At 33.6% G+C, this 23,418-nt stretch overlaps 2 protein-coding genes across 3 annotated transcripts; both read right to left on the reverse strand.

Moving 5' to 3' along the window:
* Positions 1 to 3,890: 3,890 nt before the first annotated feature.
* Positions 3,891 to 12,460, reverse strand: LOC138130504 (sterol regulatory element-binding protein cleavage-activating protein-like). 2 transcript variants are annotated; one of them, XM_069047009.1, is made up of 9 exons: positions 12,299 to 12,460; positions 11,200 to 11,430; positions 10,691 to 11,102; positions 10,502 to 10,635; positions 8,694 to 10,439; positions 8,153 to 8,642; positions 5,599 to 5,820; positions 5,266 to 5,536; positions 3,891 to 4,590 (listed from the first exon to the last, which is right to left on the reverse strand). In XM_069047009.1, exons 2-9 carry the CDS (start codon positions 11,361 to 11,363, stop codon positions 4,205 to 4,207), a joined length of 3,825 nt encoding a protein of 1,274 aa, XP_068903110.1. In that variant the 5' UTR covers positions 11,364 to 11,430; positions 12,299 to 12,460; the 3' UTR covers positions 3,891 to 4,204. The 2 variants fall into 2 exon arrangements, with proteins under 2 accessions (XP_068903110.1, XP_068903109.1); XM_069047008.1 differs by having other exon boundaries at positions 10,490 to 10,635.
* Positions 12,461 to 14,423: 1,963 nt separating this feature from the next.
* LOC138130506 (propionyl-CoA carboxylase alpha chain, mitochondrial-like) lies at positions 14,424 to 23,205 on the reverse strand. The gene is made up of 10 exons (XM_069047012.1): positions 22,079 to 23,205; positions 21,830 to 22,030; positions 21,474 to 21,641; positions 21,173 to 21,420; positions 20,916 to 21,113; positions 19,620 to 20,779; positions 18,159 to 19,554; positions 16,595 to 16,831; positions 16,397 to 16,540; positions 14,424 to 14,666 (listed from the first exon to the last, which is right to left on the reverse strand). Exons 1-7 carry the CDS (start codon positions 22,139 to 22,141, stop codon positions 19,439 to 19,441), a joined length of 2,154 nt encoding a protein of 717 aa, XP_068903113.1. The 5' UTR covers positions 22,142 to 23,205; the 3' UTR covers positions 14,424 to 14,666; positions 16,397 to 16,540; positions 16,595 to 16,831; positions 18,159 to 19,438.
* Positions 23,206 to 23,418: the final 213 nt, after the last annotated feature.

Genomic DNA, 23,418 nt, shown 5'->3' on the forward strand with positions numbered 1-23,418 from the left:
ATTTTGAGCAGCAAAAGGCTTTCGAGCAATTAAAATACATATTAACAGCAGCGCCAGTTTTAAGATTTTATGATCCATCGAAAGCTTTAACTTTGACAGTAGATGCATCTAAGGATGGCTTAGGCGCAGCATTGTTACAGGAAGGTGCTCCAGTAGCTTACGCGTCAAGGTCATTGAGAACACGCAAAAGTGCTATGCTCAAATTGAGAAGGAAATGCTTGCAATAGTATACGGGGCGAAAAAGTTTCACCAGTATATTTATGGGAAAAAGGTCGTGGTCGAAACCGATCATAAGCCGTTAACACATATTTTCAAGAAGTCGTTGATCGATTGTCCAATGCGAATGCAACGTATGCTTTTAGATTTACAAATTTATGACTTAGATGTTAGGTATAAACCGGGAAAGGAAATGTACATATCAGATGCTCTTAGTAGAATTAAAATGCCGAACGACGAAACAAAAATTTTTTTCCAACGTCAAGTCTGAAAATGACATTTCCATCACTCAATTTAGAGATGAAAGTAGGCGTTTGCATCACATGTGAGGAAAGTAAATCACTTCCCTCACTAGTGGGGAAAGTAAAAAAAAAATTGATCCCCATTTAGGTATGTACATACTTTAAAATAACGTTCAAATATACATATATATACATTTGTCAGAATTCTTTATTAACAATTAGCACTTACAAAGATACTTAACTTTTTTATCAGTATTATAGAAATTAAATGTACAATTTTTTACACGAATTAAAACTCCAAATGTTCCTGATTTTTTTTTCTAAATAACGTGTCGGTACAGAGCTTGACGTTGACGCCAAACTAGCGCTTCTTACTACTTGTCTCCATCTCAGTAACGCATTGTATTCCTTTCCGTAGCGTGCTCGAGATTTTATAGGTAATAATTCCAAAGATACCTACTTCGCTGCTTCTGTAATTTCTGTATTTGGTAAATTTACAACACTATCTTCTACTTCCATCACTATTTGTTTAGTAAATTCTGAGTAATTTTCAAGTTTTGGTAAAAACACGACTTGACATTCATTAATTAAATTTTATTGTTTACTGTGAGCATGGAAACGTGATTTTCAAATTTTACTTCTATGTTGATTTGTATAAAATAATAAATTGATAATACCTATGCAAGATAAAGCGAAAGCTCTTGACGTTGGAAAAAATAGTATGTTATATACGTGAGGAAAGGTCCATTGCTAAACTTGAATGATTAGATCAACTCGCTATCGCTCGTGATCCAATTGTCATTCTCGTTTAGCAATGCATCCCTTTCCTCACTTATATAACAATATACTATTACTAATGAGTATGAGGCTCAGGTAAATTATTTAAGAAAACATTTTCCTATTTCACGAGCAAAAAATGAACAATTTCGTATTGAAACTCGGAAAGATGAGGGTTTACAAATAGTATCGAGGTACATTAAAGAAGGGTGGCCTAATTCTAAAGCAAAGTGTAGGTTAGAGTCACAAGCGTATTTTGGTGTGAGATCAGAAATGGTAATTATCGATAATTTAGTCTATAGAGGAAATTGTTTGGTTGTACCAGAAACTTTAAGGAAAGAAATGTTAGATCATATTCATTTGAGTCATTTAGGAGTTACCAAGTGTATTTTAAAGGCTAGACAAGTACTCTATTGGCCGGGCATGAGCCGTGATATTGAAAATAGAGTAATGTCATGCGAAGTATGTCGAAAATATTCCCGAAATAATTTTAAGGAACCACTCAAACAACACGAGGTGCCAGAGTATCCTTGGCAAAAGATCGGATGTGACTTGTTTGAATATAACGGAAGTAAATTCCTAATCACTACTGATTATTTTTCTAAATACGTAGAGGTGTTTAAAGTCAATAATATAACGGCAGAGACAGTGATTCGTGTTTTAATAGTTATTTATTTAACGAGTTCGTGTGTCATTTGGGCTTTTTTTGGCATGAGTGGACCAGTTTAAAACTCGAGTGAAACGAGAGTTTTAAAGGTCCACGAGTGCCAAAAAAGCGCAAATTACACAAGAACGAGTTGAATACAACGTTTTTTTGTTCGACGAGCCCCCCCAAAGGCTCCAAATGGCTGAAAATCTTTAAAATTAGCTTGACGTTTCGTTTTGACAAGTTGTCAAATTCATCAAAATCCGTTCACACAGGAGAAAATTCTCAAATTCTGACAGTGTCGAACAAAAAAAAATATTTTTGGGAGATTGGGAATTCCACAAACTTTAGTATCTGATAATGGTACGCAATATGCAGGATTTTTGTTCGAAGAGTTTGCTAAAAAGTGGAATTTTCAACATGTCACATCTAGTCCTCAATATTCGAAATCAAACGGAATAGTCGAAAGGGCCATTCAAACTGTTAAGAATATTATTAAAAAATGTATAGAGTCAAAAACAGAATTAGAGCTAGCTTTGTTAGATTACAGAAACACCCCTGTAGATTACTGTATTTTGTCGCCGTGCGAACTGTTTTTTAATAGAAAGTTAAGAACGCTGATACCTATCCAAAGTAAGTTATTACTTCCAAAGAATATTGATTTTAAAAAACAACGTCAAATGTTAGTACGGAGGCAAAGTAAACAAAAGATGTATTATGACAAGTCTGTTAAGTTTTTAAAACCTTTAAAGGCAAGTGATAAAGTGTACATCAGGAAAGACGATATTTGGGTAATCGGACATGTAGTTAGAAAATTTAATGATAGATCCTATTTAGTTAAGGAGGATGGTAGTGATGTAATCTTAAGAAGGAATAGATATTTTCTTAAACCTTCTGGATATATTTCTGATTCTGAAAGTGAGTCAAATCTTCACAATGAGGAAGATGAAGCACATGAGGAATCACAGGTAATAGAATTAAGCAGTGATAATTTTAGTGCGAGTGATAAGGAAGACAACGAAGTAAGCGAGACTGAGCAAGATAAAATTGCTTCCTCATCACACACACGAAGAACAATTTATATCTCTAAGTTTGACGAAAGGTTAGACGTCCAGAAAAATTGTATTTTTTTTAAAAGGGGAAGATGTCATAGTATTGTAGATAATGTAAATTGTGGGGAGTCAATAAAAAGACAGTAATGACTGGGCACTGGTAGTGATTGCACACGCTCCCGATCCCCTATCCCAAGACATAACACATAATTAACGGTTTTTCTGAATAATGTGATGGTTGAAAATGATGTCGATCGGAAGATGTTTTTTTTTTTTTCATCAGGACTAGGTTTCGTCCTTCGACGGGTGCGACATGGAGGATCAGCGCGGATCGCTTGTGGACTGGATTTAAAGGGTAATTTAATTTTCATTTCATTTTTGTTTATTTTTTAGTTTTTTTTTTCAATATGAATTAGTCTCACGGAATTTATTTTATATTAATTTCATAATTCTTGAAACTATCAAATAAGCAGTAAAAATGTAAGCTGCAATATATTTTTTTTGTTACAGTAAGTCCGATACTTTGAAGAAGAGGGGACTCGTCGCCAATTGCGACAGAAGTGGAAGCCACAAAGGTCAGACACTTCATTTTACTGTTATACTTTATTTAACGTAACAAATTTTCTTGAAAAATTTTCACCTATACGTGTAATTGAGAACCGATGTTTGTGGGTGAGCAAAGTGCATGACTAATATTTTTCGAAAATAGGAAAATAGGAGTATAAAATAATGTTTAAATGGTTTAAACTGCCAGTTAGAATACTGGCAAATTCCTATGACAATACATTATCAAAGGCAAAATGACAATAAGGCTTGGAACTACATCGGATTTTTCAAAACTAACAGAAGTTTGATGTCCCACTTTTTTTGCTCTCAATAGTACCTAACCAAAACTCTTTTGGGTAAAATGCATTCTTCAATCCTACTTTGTTCAAATGTATTGAAAAATTTCTCATATTAATTAAAATATTTATTACTTTGCAAAAATATTTAGTTTAACAGAACAAGTCGTAAAAATATTAACAAACAGTCGTCTTAAATGCATGTTATTTTCGCCAAATAAATAAATAACTTAAATGGAAACAAATAAGGTATTCGAAACCCTAATATTATAAATAATGTTACACGTACATTACGTCGTTACGCTTTTACGTATAAAACATAAAACACAGAAATTGAAATAATAGAAAAATCTGTCATAACAATTTTAACGTAACCTTTTTCAGATTACATAGAATCTATTTCGTTCAAGGCACGTTCCCGGGAATAACTTAATCGAATTTATGAGTGATTATCGGAAATCTTACAATGCGTAATTGATTTCCATAATCACAGAACACTGCATCTCGCAACAAAATCAACTGTTTAATAAATATAAACGGTGAACGCCCTAGGGCTATAGTTCTAACACAATCACCTGACCGCACATCCCATATAACCAAACCTCCGTTTCGTGCTGTGACAACTAAATGAGGGGCTAACATTAAAACTTGACTGGAAAAAGTTTGGGAAACGTAAATGGTGTTCAAAAGATGACCTTGAAAACGCTCCCAAACACATAGGCGGTCATCTGCACCTAGGGAAATTACGTAGCTAGCCGAATAAGTTAACGAAGTAATGTTTCCATCGTGGGCTTGAATATTATACACACAGGCACCTGCAAATTAAAATATGAATACATATATAACGGGTGTTTTTTTTAAATTTGGCGTCGAAGTAGACGTTGAACTGTCGATTGTGAATGCACTATACAGGTAAAGGATCACGGATCAGCTGTTTAAATCTTACGCTTTTCCACGAGTGGTGCGATCTCAATCCACTCTCCAACGCCTACTTCGACGGCAAATTTTAAAAAACACCCTTTACTTATTTATTATTTATATTCCAGAATTAGAAACCTATATTAATGAACCCTCCACCATCCGGCGGCACGGCAATTTTGCCGGAGTACATACACTATTACGGATATTACTATCAAGTAATAGTGCAGTGCTAATCAACATAATTACCGGCGTCTCGCCGGTATTATGATTGCAATAGTTGGATCAGTAATGAACCTTTTCTTAACTTAGAGTTTGACACAATATTTCGCAAAGCCTGTACGTTGCCAATCATTCGGTATTTCATTATTATTAGTCAAAAATCTTTATTTAATACGCTGCCAAAATTTGGATAGCAATCCCTTTCATTGATTTTCTTTAACAAATATTATGTTCATCTATTGATATTAAATTGTTGTTACGTACTTCAGGAATATTAAAGTGTCACTTTTGTAACAGACCGACACAAATAGAAGTATGTTTCGTAGTCTGCCCTGAAAAAATTTCTTTACCTGTTAGTAAATCCCAAACGCAAAGCATCCCATCCTGAGATCCACTTCCTGAGGTCGCAGGACTTACTCTGTCAATAAACATGCAAGTGATCGGTCCACAATGACCGTGCAGCGTATATTGTGGACTTCCGTCTTCCAAACGAAACACTTTTAATGTATGGTCTTGACTCCCAGTAAGTATTCTTCCTCCTTCACAATCAAGACATATGATTGGCTGCTGATGAGCTTTCAAGCTAAAGACTTTTAAACAACGAAATTCTTCATCGGCATCCTTAAAATTGTACATTTACACTTTAAACGGATACCTTATTAAAAAAAAAAAAATCATATTACATTTAAAACTAAGTTACTATGGTCAGGTACAGAGCCCACGGAACCAGTCCTCACATGAGTTCTTCGGTAGGCCCATGTAAAATTCCAATCAATTGGACGGCCCTGATTATAAGTTTGTAACTGAAACAACTCGAGCGTACCATACAATCGACATGCCACTAGTCTTGAGCCGACAAGTTTTAAATTGGTTATACCCACTTCTGTGCCATCTTCAAATATGCACTAGAAAACCAAATACATTAAAACAACAAAAGGTTGACCAAGAGATCATATTTAAAAAAAATGATGCTTCAGAAAAGTGTATAAATGTTACGTCATATCGCTCATAGGAAGCATGGTGATCCAATATTAAAAATTGAGATACCTATGCCTGTGTTACTATTGGAAAAAAAGACGAGCTTACCGTGCTGGAACTTATAGTAACTCCAAAATGGCCTATTTTGAATCGTGTCACTAGGCATATTAGCGATATAAAATTTGATTTGTGAAATAAGGAAAAAAACTACCGTTTATTCTTATTAAAAATAATTACAGGGTGATTCACGAATTGTGTCTAATTTAGCGCCTTTATTCCTGCAACACAAGTTACTCTTTCATAGAATACTTCGCTGCTTTTCAATTTGAATAAAACTTTGTGATCATAGTAATCCAATTTCAGAAAAATTAAAATAGTGTCAATCAAATGTGTCAAAATAATTATATTTTTGTAAATAAATCAGACACTATTCGTGAATCACCCTGTATATGCACAAGATAAAATTTAATTCGACTTAATCAGATTATTCATTTCAATATTAAATAGGCATCATTTAATATAAAAAAGTCACGAATTTTAAATAACTTGACATTTCACGTGTATCGCGGATGCACATACATATAATAAATCATTTAGAATGACATTCTACAGTTCAGTTCATAGTATGTCACACTTTATTCGCACGTTTATCAAGTAATAAAAAGAACTGTCACCTTTCAACGCTTCTATTGGTGCACAATAAATTTAAGTTTCAGTGCAATGGGCTTCGAACCACAACTTATTTGCAATAATAAGGTTTCTGTTCTTAGCCACCGAAAAAGAATGTAACATTTTGAGCTGAGCATTTGTACACTTTTTTGTCTTTATACGTACTGACGCTACGTCGGTCAATTAACAATAATACTATATAACACAATTTTTATTCCTGGATTTTTTTTTAAATATTACAGGTCGCAAAACGTAGCTTGATACTTGAGAAATTGTGGGAAGTAGTGGGGAGAGACCCTCTGTAAATGAAGCCGTGGGAGGATTTTCGATCTTTCTTGCAAGTCTCATTCTATCTGACCATCTCAAGTATCAAGCTAGGTTTTGGGACCGGTACATGGTGATGAACTTTTTAGTTAGTATTTTCATCGTGTTCACATTTTTCTGGGAATTTAATTACGGTAGATTATTATGAGTGTTACAAAATCTGTGAGAAATTAAACGGTCTTGTTACCATATACGCACTGAAAATTAGATTCATTCACTCTGTAGTGGTCAAATCGTCTTCAGTAGAATTCTGCGTCAATGTTAATCTTACAAAACTTCTTCGATTTGTTCGTATACCTGCATTTTAAATATACTAATCGTCTCTTTACACGAAGAAATAAAACGTTCGTGGGACAAATACATCACGTCATTCCAGAGATTAATATTAATACGTTGCATGTCAAAGCTGTTTTGCTTAACTTTCCGATGTCTAGGCCACTCATGGCCCACACACACACACTGCAGCAATGTTTATAGAAAAACAAATTCAAGTTTGATTAACATAAAATATGAAATAAAAAGTACCACATGTATAAGACGCATACTTTTATTAAATTTAATCGCGTTAAAATTAAGTGATACTACATGTAACATGTCTAAAAAATACAGAAAGTGGCCATTATTTGTCACAAATTTTGCTTTTGTAACCAGGAGATTGACATTTGTTATCTAGGAGGTCAATTTAAATTTAACTTGAAATTTTACTCTCGAAGGCAAGAAAATTGGCCAGTAAGCAAATGCCATTTCTAAGCCCCGTATTTGCATTTATTTTTGTTTAGTGTTACCAACAATGATTGGACAGTAGGTGGATAGTTCACACCTCTGTTGGGGTACGCATTATCATTAGATTTTTTGCAACGAAAGTGTTAAGTACGCTGAAATTCTTATACGGCTTCAACAACAACTTGGTGAAGATGCAAGTGTTCCACTGGTGTCAAAATTTTAGGGAAGGTTAAATATCCGTCGAAAACTTATCGCATACAAAACGCCCACGAACTTTAATTACTGAGATCAATAGTCACGGTTATTTTCACGGATTTTTTGATTGACCGACGTACGATTAATGCTACTTATGCTCAACTGCCATTAGAAAATAAAATTACGAGATAACACTTATAACCCAGGAACAAAGAAAACATTTGTTTCATAGCGTAGATGAATCTGGTGGGGAAAATTTACAAGAAATGATATTAGTCTATTTTGAAACAATACGATTATTAAAACACGTTCATGAATACTCTGAACGAACAGAATAAGTTATCATACCTTCAATCGCCCTGTACTGCCCTCCCAAAACTCCAATCTTCCGTCAGCACACCCAATAACTATTAAATTATCCAAATAGTCCACGCACCAAATAGGAGACAGTTTGCTATTACAATTAACAGCACCATTTAAAGTTACATTATCACCAACAAATTCCAAGTCAGTTTTGTTGAAATTTCGATTACTTTCACTATAACTAAATCTTTTATTTTCTTTGGCCTTGTTCGCTTCCTTAATTCTGCTCCTTTTTGGTATATCACGATAGAAATATAATTCCCGATAAGTTTTATTAAAGTCTACTTTGGCATCGTACGAACTCCACTTTGAATGATCTTTCACATTCGCAAAATTTGTATTAATTCGATGTTTAAGACCGGGAAAGTAAGATCCTTCGCATCGAGATGGTGGTGAACCAGATTCATAGTCTGAAGAATTATCGTCGCCTTCTTCGGAAACATCGTATGACAATTCGAAAGTACCACGAAAATACCTTGAAATAAATTCCTTAAAAGAGAACGATTTTTCTTTCGTGTTTACTTACGATTTGCGATCAACGTTAGCTAAAAGTTCTCCGGTACTACTATCCCAAACTTTTAATTGTCCGTCCAGCGAAGAACTCACTAGATTGACGCCATCCGTGGCTATACACTCGACTTCTTGTTGATGTCCTTCTAAAACAACAGGGACCGCCTCCAGTAGAACTTGATCTTCTACGTTGTCTTCATTTTTTTCACTGAACCAAGAAGCTCGCCATTCCGCGTAATTTCGCGAACAAATGCACCGATACAATACTACGAAAGTATATCCCAAAACTACTACACTAATAAAACACAAAATTGCTATTAAAATCATGGCAAACACTGACGTTGGATAAAACGGTTGTTCTGATTGCGGTACAGTTGTTTTTCTAGTGGCAGTTTCCATACCATTGAAGTCGATCGGATCCAAAGCTGCTGCCAAAGCTTGCCACTGGAATTTTTCTCCGTATTTTTCAACAGGATTCCTCAAAAGAACGGCCTGGTCTGGACGTATTACATGTGATATTTTTATATTCGGAAGAATGGCTATATATTGTCCACTTAGTGATAAATTATACTTTCTGACGATGCTACTCCAGTGTTGTGGCGATAGTTTTAACCACGGTTCGTAGTCGGAATGTTTTAAATTTTCAAGATCATATGTGTGATTTTGTTGATATTTGAAATCAATAGGGCTGTGAGTAACATAACTGACTTTATTGATAAACGTGTTGTTGGTATTCAGTAAAGGAAACAGTTTGATGGTGGAATAGTTTTGTTCTAAGTCAGAGTTGCTTGTTTCTTCTATTCTGTTATGAAAGTAATTATTATTTAAAATATAATGTTCTATAAGACCGCTGTTGTAGGCAATATTGGTTATCCATATCACCATAAGTATCATAAAAGCTCTGTGAAAAAATCGAGTTCTGGTCCAAATATTCACGAGTTTTAATCTCTTTGGAATTTTCTTTTCTTGAGCTCCCTGTGCCTGCCCGGCAACAACGTTGGTGGGAAATGAAGTTAGCCTGGGATGTGATTTAGACCTTCGCATACCACCGTTTCCCAAAGATCTCTCATAAAATGCTTGACCCTGATATAAACTGCTTCGAAAATTAAAATTATTTTTTTCAACCATGTTTTCTTTTCTCTTGATATCGATACCTAATACGGTGGAAAAGAAGACCATCTGCATAAAATAATCTGTCACCAACCCTACGACAGCAAAAATGCAAAACTCTTGAATCACTGCCACAAATGTGAATATTCCGAATGTCAGTATCGTAATTTCCAAAAGAAGATTCTTAGTAATTGACCACCCTTCTCTACTTAAGCCTTGTGCTATCCGAATTTTTACATCTAAGTGTAAAGGTGAAGATACTACACTTTTCGTTAAACACAACACATTCTCGAGTCCAACAAGTAAAACTAAATACGGAAATACAACTTTTCCGTCAAGATTCAGAGTCAATCCGAAGAAAAAACACAATCCATAGGTCATTGTGAGACTAGTAAACACTGTTACAACTGAAGAAAATGCCATTCCAATTTTTGAATGGATTAGTTCAATTTTGCTAAACGAGAAATAAAAGTAAAGGAACAGCATTAAAAAGGCCACAGTTATCGGAATAAATTCGACGAAATCAATTTCACCAGGATATTGTATGATAAAAGTATTATTTAAAATGGTCGGATCTGTGTCGGAATTATTTTCGAGAGTTTGATGTAGCGGATATGCAGACTGAAGTTTAAAACGTAACCCACTAACAAATCTGAAACAAACAAATTAGAATAAAATAATTCCACATTTGGCTAAATTTACTTTGGGTCATACTCTTTAAAAAATAACGTAATTGCATATTGTATTATTCTATATCTATTTCTTAGAGGATATCTTTTGATTCCCGTATCAAAAACTTTCATCCCAAATAGCATTTCCGTTATTGAAGTTTTTCCTTTTTGAAAATTCTAAAAAATAAGGGATTATTAACAAAATCGAAATAAAACGCCTATTTTTTCTTACGTGATGATTAAAAATTGTTGTAAGTAAAGAATTGTCTTGAGCGAACTGGAGTACATCTTGCTGCCACAGATTCGCCGGTGATAATACCAAACAACTATACTCGGGTAAGATATTTTTGTAGTTTTCTTTATTTCTCCTTATCGCTTCGACATGAAGACAAACGTGTCCCAAAGTTCTCGACGCTGTTTCATCTTGATAATTTCTGACAATTTCCAAAACTTTGAATGCTTCATACAGCGGCGCTCTGAAAGCGTCACCTAACGTTAATTCTGGTCCCCAAGGTAAAACCGTGCTTTTCAAAACCACTTGCTGAACGTAACAAAACGGTTGAACATTGGAACTTGAATTTAAACTCGAAGTCCATGTTTGCAGCGGTGAATTTCCCGGGAGAGGCAAATTTAATAACGGATAGCTGAAAATATGTAGTGCCATTTATTATCATACCTTATTACAACCTTGATTGATTACGTAACATTTACATGCTATTTGAATATTTATTACATACTCACCATGAAAGTAAAGTTGCACAAATTGCAACAAAAACACAAGTTGCTGGATATGTACTACAAAATAGACCATGTGCATAATAAAATTGAGCTACTTTTTCCTGAAGTGTTGACGTTTTTCCAGAAAAAGCACCCCTCGGACGGGGTTCCTCTCCACGGTTACTCATCTACTACGTTACGTTTTCCATAATTAAAATGTGTACAAACATTCCGCAATTTTTTCTATAGTCAAACCTACAACAATTTATTTTTTTGGAAATGTATTTTCAATTGCGTCGGGCTCATTATCACTCGTGAAATACCCTGTATATCAAATGAAAACTTTAAACTTTTCAAAGCAAAATTATGATACATGATACATATTATACAACAATGTATCCAAAAGACGAGAGTTTGTAATCAGAATTTTCAGATATGGCATTTCATTAAATCGGATACAACCATCTTTCAATAAATCTGTTGTAAAAATGGATTAATAATATTTCAAATTATCATTAGGTATGCACAGAGGTGAGTAACAATGATGTAACAATACACTAAGCTTATTGTAGGCATTTAATAAACATATGTTTTGTCATTCTTACATTATACCCAGATGTTATCCAACATTAATAACCAATTAAACATTTATGCCTACTACAACAATGATTAGTGTGAGTAATTTTCTCTTTTATTTAATTACAAGCACAAACTGAGTTATCCACCGCTTTAATAAGAAAGGAGAAGCCAAGGTTAATAAAATAATTATTATCATGGAGTGATTGTTAGATAATTCTTCAATTAATCTTTCAGTTTAGTCCATTGTTGACCTACGCCTCGTTGAAAAATAACCACAAACACCTATTTCAAAAAGTGACGATTGCGTTGCATTTGATGTATTGAGAAAGGTCATATAAATACCGCATAAGCCTATCCAAATCTTTTTCAAGTTGTATTGGCACTTATCTTATTGTAATAATTAAACAACACTAGTATGCTAGATAACTACACAACATTAATTACTACGTTACTATAAATTTTTTGTGCGAGTACCTAACCTACAAACTAAGATAGGCAAGATTTTGTCGTGCAACTTGTAGAAATTAGCAAATTAAAAACTTACCTTTGCAAAATTCATATTCAACTAGATTTAAACTAATTAATGACAGTTCAGACTTTATCAACACCACACAAACACAATGCAAACTTCAGTACTTTCAAAACGGCGGAATTTTTACAATTGCCATTTATTTTTTATTTTACTACCATAGATATTACTCGCCGAAGTGACTCCTAGCGTGAATGTAATAATGAAATGATGTAAAGACCAGTTACAGTGCATGGTTTGTTACCAGGATAATTTACATTTGAAATATGCCTGTAGATGTCATTTGTAGACCGGGAAAAACATAGAGGGGAAAAATGAAGTCCCTAAATATATCTAATAGGGACCACGACCTGCTGTATTAACCGGCCTGTTCGCTAGTGTACGCTAGTGTACGGGCGCTTTTTGGGGATATTATTCATCTTAAGTTTTTGTCACCGAGAGTTTTTCTCGTTCAAATGACATTCGAATTTAAAATCAAAAACACAAAAATACAAATGTATTCAGTATTGTTTTAGAAAGAAAATATGAACTTATTGTGCTCAATCTTAACTCTAAAATCATGTCTAAACCTATTTTTCCGCATTTTTATTCTTCAGAAGCGCCCGTACTGTGGCGCCCTCATCGGTGAAAATTGGCTCTTTCTCGGAAACATTTTCGCAATGCTTTATTCACGGATGATACGGATGTCCCACTCTTTACTTGAAATAAAAACTGCGTTTGCGACGCCATCTATTTTTAGTCCCGAGAAATAATTAGTTAGGAAACACACCGAACCCTGTAGGTACCTTTTTCGAATAAAAGTAAAATTTTAAGTTCAATTTACTAATTATTACCACATAAATCTTGATACTTAATAACTAATCCTTAAAAAAATCTTATGATCTTAAGGCATATATACCTATATTCCTTATAAAATCATAAGAATTATTTTTCTAACGATTAATTATAAAGTACCAAGGTTCATGTGGTAATAATGTAGCAACAATGTGTATTAGGACTATTAACTAACAACGCCTATGATTTTTGAAATAATGATTATTACAAACACTGTTTTAATATTATAATAAAATTACACAAATAATGACGACTGGCTATTTATCACGGACGTTGGACATCTAGGCGTGGGACGCATAACCCGTGCGCATGACCCTTGAGCCAGCTTTTGTTTGCTGAACCAAAACTGCAAGGACAAACTGTATCTTGACTAAACAATACGTAAGTTTCGTGGACTAGGTATAGATGGAGCTTGCGTCAATTAATGTTCAAGGTCATGTATCTCAGTTATACCCCCCTGGCTTTATTAATGAAATGAACAGGCCGGTTATTATACAGCAGGTCGTGCTAGGGACTTTAAAGAAAAATATAGCCACGGTCACGGTTAGAGTGGTAGTTGCTAGTTGCACGCTAAGTTGTAATGAAATCCTGGGCTGGGAAGGCGTTGGAAACCGTCAATTGTTGTGCTTTTTTAAAGCGTAGATTAATTGAAGCATGTTGACAGCTAACCTTAAATTTAGAGCCAAAAATATCTTACATTTTTTCTTTTTTTGCAACGTTTTACATTAAAACAGAATAACGTAACGATTCCTATTTTCGAAGCAAATATCTAAGGGCACCCTTTGCTGAAAACAAACATGTTTAATTCTGTCCTGATTAAACATAAACAAATGTCATTCGTGTCAAACAGCGGGAAATTCAAACTTTACACTGTTCTAAACCCTTTAATTTTTCCAACGCCTACTCAGCCCAGGATTTCATTTGAACACTCGAATATAAGAGATAAGGGGCGGCAATGACTTTGACAGTGTCAGATTTTTCGTATCTTTCAGAACTTTTGCTAATAAACGTCAAACAACTGTCACTATTTATCAAATTTTAACGCAAAAAATGGTTTTTACCTTCAAAACATTAAAGATTCATTCACTTTCGCAATGGTGTTTTCAATAACGAAGAATGGACATACAGCGCTGTTGCCTGTTTGGCGTAACTTCGGCTAAAATGTTCAAATTTAAATTAAAACGGGTATGTGCAACCAAAAATACTTCCAATAATTGTTGCAAATTGTTGATTACAAGTATTAAGTAAATTAAAAATGTTGTGTAAAATATTGAGAGAATTGTCTTGCAGTTGAAATAAAAGTTCGTTTCAAATGCAAAATTTTATTTACAAGTATCTGATTCAATTTTCACACAGGTCATCAACAGTATTTTTTTCTCTGAAGGTTAAATTGTTATTAAAAGCACCTGCATCCGATCCCTACGATAACAGTTTCTTTAACACGTTTCCAACACATTCCAGAGTTTTTATTTTGCCTAAATACTGGCACTGCTTTATACAGTGGTCCACATTGATTGTGTTTATTAGATTTGCATCTCACCGAATGTGGCTGTAAAAAATACATACATACTTACAGTGAGTTTTTTTTAAGACTGGTCATAGGGTTTTACATGCTAATTTTTCAATCCCCTGTTAACTTTTGTTCCGATGAAAATATTCAAACCATTTTTGGAACAAAGTTGGAAGATTTTTTAAACTATCGGATACATTACAACTCAATTTTCTAAACCATCGAAATAGTAATTTACGTTATAAGTCCGGTAGGTTAGGTCAGGTCAGGCGACGTTAGGAGCCGAGTCTAGAATGTCTAAACGAGTACCTGTTACAAGTACTACCGGATGTAATGTACTTTTTCACTACTAGTAATAAAGTCTAGCGTTATCGGTTGTCATAGAACACTGAGAAGTTTCGTTTTTCTACGTTGGCCCAGTGACAGGTAAATAATTTTTCATTATTAACCAGTGGTAAATAATGGAACAACCGTCACCTAGCAACAAAAGATTGTCGTCTATTTCATTGGTTAACGTAGACGATTTTCATACCAACTGTCAAGAAGTGACAACTCGGACTCGTCGCATCCGACAAAATAATTTAATTAATAATTATTATCAGAAAGGGTTTTAACGTATCTAGTAGTGAAAAAAATAGTATATAAACCACGGTGGAGAAGTCCCTTATAGCCTTCGCGCCTTACAACCCTCGGCGCGCCTCGGGCTCTAATCTTGGCGCTCTGGCTATAATCATGAACTTCTCCACCTTGGTAGATATATAATATACTATTTTAGTGCGCCGTAATAATAGCATAATAGTACGTCGAGCGGCCGCCAGAATAGCGTCCTTGTCGGCTCAACCAGCACCTGAACATCTCCACTTTTGACTTTTGTCGCTTTCATTTAAAAAATAAATAGGCTCGAGGCTATGATTAAAATAAATAATAAATTGAAATATAAAACCTAATTATTAATTTCAACTTTGAAGAGTAAAATTAGTCAAATAAAACTGCTTTGTCGTTGTTTAAACGGTGTGCATTTCCTAGTATTCTTAATGATTTATTACTAAAATAAAATTTAGCACCAAATCTGCGGTGGACCATAAGTTAACAGAGGGTATAATTTTTACCATGCAGTTCCCTATGGCAACAGTTAAAAAAAACGCACTGTACATTCTACATATAACATCTTCAAAAATAAAGAGCGATCAAATTAATTTGTAATCGAATTATCCATGAATCCGAAATCGTATGTCGTTACTTGAACTCTACATTCCAATAAACATTAAATACAGCTTGAAAGTCTTGAAACACAGACACAGGTTAGATCTCGACAGATCCATCGCAAAAGATGTAGATACGGATTCAAATCCATTATTTTGATCGCTCGATATTTCAGCTGTGTTACTACATTGTTACGATATTGATATTACCGCGTGAGCAACAATTACTGTTTGATTTGGCTATAAAACCATGATGATTTTTTTGCGTCCCTATTGGTTAAATTACATTTGTTACATAACCGGACGTGACGTGAATTTGATAGATAGACAAAAATTGGGTTATGTGTGATGCGAAGCAACGGTTTATTGAGTTTTTAAAAACAAACAAATTAGAGCGAGTAATAGCTGCTCCAAATGAGTCCAATTATCAATAAAAGATTAGAAAAACAAAGACGTTCAAATTTGAAATTTATGTCAGCTGTCAATAATGAAATAAAAAGAAGTAAAATTTTTTTATTGCCAACTCAAACAGTAATTGTTGGTCACCTTTTACTACATCTTACTTACTTTATTACTCTTTCCATCGGATGGAAGACATGTAATGTTCTGAATTTCTGAAGGAAAGACATTTTCATTAGGGGTCCCGACGAGTTTTATGGTTTCGCCCGTTTTCTCCACACAATATTTTGATCCCTGATGATGATTAATTCTCTAAAAATGAAAATGAAATACTTGCCAAGGATTTACTTTTACGAAACTATTTACCATTGGAGTGCCTCGTACACTCTCATATTTTTCATAGTCTTCGTTATCATCATACGTTGCTTGTTTTGAAAGATATAATGCCTTTTGTTCTAATTCGAGCCAGCCAAAACCATCACCAACATCAGAATTAAACTCATAGTCCTCAAAGTTCTCAAGTGAATTTGGATAATCTTGATTTTCCGTATCAAACAGTCGTGTTGTTACAGTTTTTGATAACAAAGTCACAATTCCTACAATCTGAAATACAGGATGATTTATAATAAGTGTAAAATACTTTGACATCGTGTTCGGGAAGTTATTAAAACAAAATGTTAAGTACATGAATATACGAGTAGGTCCTATTTTCTTTATTTACAAAACTACACCACATTTAAATTTTATTGAAATCACTATTAAAGTGCAACTTTAAAATCTACTAGCCATGGAAATAAACAATATAATTTGTAAAATAATTGTAACTACCTAGTTGATAGTTGTCAAAATGAATGCGTTTAGTATCCAGATATTGTTTATCTGTATGGGTATTGTGATGTTAACGGTCTTTAGGCGTCTACACAGTATTTTATTTTATTCTGAAATATGTTTTGTTAATTATAATGTGCTCCAATGATGAAAGGGTCGATATAATATTGATATATGATGAGTCAGTTTCCTAAATAAAAAAAATATTATCGATTACTGTCATTTTCGAACTTTTAGTATTGAGATTTTTGTGAGAGATGTCCGTACAAAAGTTTAAAATTACATATTCATGCTTTTGGATCAAGTTATGAATGAAAAACTTATTACTGGCTGCATTTAAATTTCGTTAGGGTCGGAAAATTATGTGAATCAGTCTGTATATAGTTTTAGTATCCCTTAATGTACAGCTGATTAATTTTTATTTGAACAGAATTTCTCTCTTCAGTTCCTTTAACCGAAGAAGAAAACCAGTCTTGTGCAAAAGCACATTTTCTTTAGGAAAAAGGTAATGTACTCACCACTATGGTTAACATTGTTAGTAAATTCTCTACAGACTAGCTCTTCACGTACAGATAATTAGAACTTTTATATGCTGGCATGTTAGTTCCATCACATATTAAATGAAATAGTGCAGTTGTTCAAATTCAGTCGATTACACCATTGGAGAGATTGAAACTTTTAATCGATTGTTTGAGCAGCAATATAAGAGGATTAACTACATTTTGTTTTATTTGCTGCCTAATCCGTATATTTTAGATAAAATTAAATTAAACATAGAATTTACATGACAGAAATAACATTGATAAAGTCATATTAATTAAAAAATTAAGTCTATCAGACAACAGTTGCAAAGATTATTATTTTAATTAATAAATTTAATAAATATTAATCCAATGCAACAATCTGTCACGTTGTTGTTTGGAAATCGAGAAATTGTTCATTATTTCATTAACAAAATTTGCCACAGAGAACATAAATAGTAACAGAATTTAATACTCTGTCCAAATGTACAAAAAAAAAAAAAATGGCGAAGACGTCATTACGCGGAAACAGATAGGTGAAAGTTGGCAAAATGAAAATTGTTGAAAATATTTAATTTTACCTGTCCGAGTTCTTTGCGAAAGCTCAACATAGAAGAAAATATGTATGTAATAGTATTTCCATTATTCCATCTTGTATATTATATTGGGAGCGTTGGGCTAGCGACTCAACTACACCAATTACTGGCGAAGAAACGCGAAAGCGCCATATTATTATAGTCTATTAGGAATAAAACGATATGGAGGGAAAGCGGGAGAGAAAGAGAGAGAGAGAGAGAGAGAGAGAGAGAGAGAGAGAGATATCTTGTATTTGTATATCGTGGCAATTTAACATGTAATGTAATGTTTATGTGAATAAATTAAAATTTAATTGGATTCCTACCTCTAATTAAAAATAGTGCTTGATTAATTCTTGAAAAAGACCGACCAGTCACGAATAAATATTAAGCAAATTAGCGATAAGCTTTTTCAAAGTTTATCTTTTAAAGATACGAATCTACTAAATGTGCTGAAAAAAATTACACTAAAAAAATCATCAATATTAAATCGCCACCGAAAAATATCTTTTATTTTTACAATTATATCGGGTGTGTCAAAAAGGCGTTTTAATAGTATAAAATGCATAACACAGATTCTGTACCCAAAACTGTTCTGCAGCTTTCAATTAAGGAAAAAACTCTCAGAAAGTGAAAATGAAAATGGCAGCAACGCAATAGGTAAATAAAAACTCCGTATGTAGTTGTCATGGTTACATTTTTTTTTCTCTCAGTCGTTGGTCAAAACGCCTAATAACATTCACAGTGGGATGCCCTCCGTTAGGAAAACGCATTTTCTGCGGCACCAGGAGCTAAATACACATTAAAACATTCATCTGAGGTAAAACTCATTTTGAAAACTGTCACAATTTCATTGACATTTATTTTATAAAGGTAAATTTTTTTCGTTGCTATGATATGCTAGCAATGTTGCCGCGTTTGAAAACTACTTCGATGGGTAAGTCACACAAAAAATATTTGAAAACAATTTTTTTTTTAATTATTATTTATTTGAAAACAAGTAATTATTTTTCACTAAAATCTAAAAAATACAAAATAAAAATTAGTGTGTATAGATTTTTTTTATTTTTGATAATATAGCATTATAACGAATAACAAGTTTTTCATAATAATAAATAGCACATTTCAATCTATTTCCTATTGTATTATTACATGTAGCCTTATTAACCTTACTAAAAACATTTCCTTTTTAAATAATTTTTTATATGGTAATAATAATTTGTCAATTATAAATATCGATCTAGTTATAACGATATACATTGTCATTGCTTTAAGTCAAGGAAAAATTAATCTAGCTCAATTAGTACCTCATCGTCACTAACAGCAACACCTTCTTTAATTCGAACGGTTTTTACTTTACCGGTAGTCAAAGCAAGAATTGCATTCTGCATCTTCATCGCTTCTGCAAAAATTGTATTATTATAATGCATTATTTAATGTTCAAGTTCAATCAATGGATGATTTTACCTATTGTGCACAATTCTTGTCCCTCAGATATAATGTCACCTTTTTTGCAAGATACACTTTTGACTAAACCTGGCATCGGCGATTTAATAATTCTTGACACATCTGTTTTAGATTTCCGTCGCATTAAATGTAAAAAATTGGCAGCTTCTTTGCTAATTATATCTAAATTGTACGACGCACCACGATACGATATTGTATAGTGGTTACTAGAACTCTTGGAAACTAACTGCATAATTACCTTTTCCTTATTTATTTCTATTTTAATTAAAGGATTTGCTAGATTAATATCTTTTTTGCTCATTGTTATCATCTTTTCATCATCAATTTTTATTTCAAGTAATTCATCCAACTGACTAATGCGAAGAGAATAATTTTTTCTGTTTAAGGTAATCACTATGTCCCAGTTGCGCCATACATTTCCATGGTTTTGTAATTTTGATTCATTCAAAAAACTTTTATTTCGTAGTTGATTGTTGATATATAAAGCTGATGCAACGAGGAGTAAATTCTTTTTTTCTTCTAACGCAAGTTGATGACCTTTAAACCCATCAGGATAAACTTCTGATAAGTAATTTGTATTTATGTCGCCTTTTATGAAACGTTCTTGTGTCAAAATGTCTCGAAGAAGAGGAATATTATGCGTGACACCCCTTATAATATAACAATCAAGAGCTTTCGTACTCTTATCTATGGCTTCTTGACGATCTTTTCCAAAGCATATTAATTTGGAAATCATTGAGTCATAGTGAAAACTTATTTCGCTACCTTCTTCAACTCCGCTATCACATCTTATTCCCAGTCCATTGGGTTCTATGTACTTATACAAACGTCCTATACTCGGCAAACCAAAATTTTTATAAGGATCTTCCGCATATATTCTACTCTCGATAGCACATCCGTTAATTTTTACATCGTTTTGACGCATATTAAGCGGATGGCCTTTGGCAATTCGTATCATTTCGTGAATTAAGTCGACTCCTGTTATACACTCAGTTACAGGATGTTCAACTTGTAGTCTTGTATTCATTTCCAAAAAATAAAAATTACGGTTTTTATCAAGCAGGAATTCTACTGTCCCTGCAGAAAAGTAGCAAATTTTTTTGCAAAGTTTTACGGCTTGTTCACCCATTGCTTTACGAGTAACGTCATCAAGAAATATGCTGCAAATCAATAAAATACTGTCAACGAATAATATAGACTATTTCATTCAACAAATTTAATCCAATCAGATTACGCATCTTCATTAATTTCAAAATTAATTTCCTTTTGATACCATTTAAAGTGGATAATAAATACCTTGGAGCTTCTTCAATAACCTTCTGATTTCTTCGCTGAATGCTGCATTCTCTTTCATTTAAATAAATAACATTACCTTGTTTGTCTCCCAAAACCTGTATTTCAATGTGTCTGGGATTCTCGATAAACTTCTCAATCAAAATTCTGTCATCACCAAAGCTAGAGACCGCTTCTTCAATGGATGTTTGAAATCCTTCTCTAAAAATCACTAATTTTATTTCTCTTAAAATCAAATTATTAAAAACTTAATATTTCACCTAGCTTCATCGTCATTCCTGGCAATTCTCATTCCCTTTCCACCACCACCGGCAGATGCTTTTATCATTACAGGATATCCAATTTTCTGAGCTATTTCAACACAATGTTCACAATTCTCAATTAAACCTTCATATCCGGGAATAACGTTAACACCTGCAGCTGCAGCAAGCTTTTTTGATTCTAATTTATCGCCTAGTTTAGAAATAGCTTCAGCTGAAGGACCAATAAAAACGATCCCTTCTTTCTCCTTCAATTCATCTTTACGTAATTTACCTAGTATTAAACAAATGTATAATTTACCAGTTGTGAAACAAACACTGCATTTTCTGATAGAAAACCGTAACCCGGGTGAACTGCTTCGGCGCCGCTAACTTTGACAGCTTCTAAAATTTTGTCCATGTTCAAATATGATTGTGCAGCTGCCGAAGGACCTATGAACACTGTTTCGTCTGCTAAATTCACGTGACGCTAAAAACGTTTAAATCAGTTTTTTAGAATGCCTTTCAGAACCAAGAAACATTTGCAAATCGACTTGTGTAACTGAAATTGTGATACAAATTTGCTGAAATCATTCCTCTCAAACAATATGGAGAAACTGCTCCTCGATGATGTTTTTCTAAAAATATTGCTCGATAAGTTAAACAAATTGTACTTACTGAGTGTACGTCAGCCTTAGAATAGACAGCCACTGTTTTAATTTTCATTTTTTTAGCTGTATTTATTATCCTACAGGCAATTTCTCCTCGGTTGGCTACTAAAATTTTATTAAAGTTTGACTCTTTCAACTCGGTAGAATTTGATGTCTGAATTCCTCTTTGCAGTAATAAATTGTCGACAAGACATTTAACATTTGGCACCTATATTTTAATGTTAATTATGTTAGAATTAAAATAATTAAAACTTACACAAAAGTTATGAGAAATGATTCGTTTTTGAAGAAAATATTTAGGAAATTTATTTACCGTCATGTCTTCGGTATTGTTAAAGAACTAAACCCAACTTTTGCTGGGAGTTTTATTTTGATTGTGCTAATCCAAAAACATTATTATCTGTGAAATGACAAAGTTCGAATAGTAAAAGTTTGTTATTCAATTATCTCACTGACAGATAAGTGATAATATATTACATACAGGCTGTTCGAAAAAAGCGGTCGTAAAATGTAATAATTGTATATACAATGTGCTAAATGAAATTCTTGAAGTATCAAAATAAGAAATTCGAGGTCATTCTTCAGAAAATGTAATTTTTAATTTTCAATTCACCCCATTCCGGCCCCTGGTCGACGCTAATGTAGAGCAAACAAAAGTGAAATGGTAGAAAAGCTACAACGAAAACGATTACCTACGACGCAAGAAATTTGACACTGACGCTGAATTGTGTCGAAAAAACGGACAAAACACTTTTACTTTTAGTGTACCTTATTCACAATAAATTGATGCACGGACCCTTGACACAACTTCACGATTTTCCCGAATTTGGACATTACGCACTACATGCCACGATTCGTCCAGTTACTTCTTCTACCGAATTTATCTGTATCGTATTTATTTAAATCCGATGTTCTTGGCGGCCAAAGCGTTGGACCGTTTTGTCCAATTTACATTTCAGGCATAGTAAAAATAATTTATATCGTGCTTTCAGGGTAGTTTTGTTCAACCACTGCGTAACTTGGCGTCTTGGAGAGCATAATGTGGCGACGCGCCATCATGCAGGATACCACATTCCTTGCATGATGTCTAGGGGCACTTCGTCCAGCAACTCAGGCAAAGAATCACTCAAAAATCGATGGTATTCTTCACCACTTAAACGATTCGGCTATATGCGTGGTCCAATTAAATTATCAGTATCATCAACAATAAATAAAATAACTGTTCTGTTCCCGGTACAGTATTTGTGCTTGGACCGCGCGTTGGCACCCGCTGCACCGTACGCGCGAACCATATCCGTTAATTCCACGTTTGTAAAATTTGGCATTTAATGGATTAAAAAAGAAATACACGATCATTAATACACTGCACCGTTTGTCCAGCTGCAACTAATAACTGACCTACGATAACCCAACCTCCGATAACAAGATCCTTTTTTGTCATACAAAAAGTGTATGAAGCGTGTCAAAAGCGAGAGTTCCCTTTTTCTTTACTATCGTTTTTTTATTGCTATGTATGAACTATAATACGGGGTTATTATTCATAAATGTTTCTAGCATTTAGTTGGCGTAGTAGCGCACCTAAAGCATAGTGCACGG

This window comes from Tenebrio molitor, chromosome 5 (genome assembly GCF_963966145.1).
Source record: "Tenebrio molitor chromosome 5, icTenMoli1.1, whole genome shotgun sequence".
Classification (NCBI taxonomy): domain Eukaryota; kingdom Metazoa; phylum Arthropoda; class Insecta; order Coleoptera; family Tenebrionidae; genus Tenebrio; species Tenebrio molitor.

Bases quoted from the DNA above. Each gene is read 5' to 3' on its own strand.
- LOC138130504 (XM_069047008.1), bottom strand. From the start codon at position 11,363: ATGAGTAACCGTGGAGAGGAACCCCGTCCGAGGGGTGCTTTTTCTGGA. The intron at 8,643-8,693 runs GTAAGTAAACAC...ATTTATTTCAAG, and splicing joins GCTAACGTTGATCGCAAATC to GTATTTTCGTGGTACTTTCG. The intron at 4,591-5,265 runs GTAAAGAAATTT...TTTAATTTGCAG, and splicing joins CGTTTGGGATTTACTAACAG to GTGCCTGTGTGTATAATATT.
- LOC138130506 (XM_069047012.1), bottom strand. From the start codon at position 22,141: ATGACGGTAAATAAATTTCCTAAATATTTTCTTCAAAAACGAATCATT. The intron at 22,031-22,078 runs GTAAGTTTTAAT...ATTAAAATATAG, and splicing joins TCATTTCTCATAACTTTTGT to GTGCCAAATGTTAAATGTCT. The intron at 20,780-20,915 runs GTATTTATTATC...ATTGATTTGCAG, and splicing joins GTTATTGAAGAAGCTCCAAG to CATATTTCTTGATGACGTTA.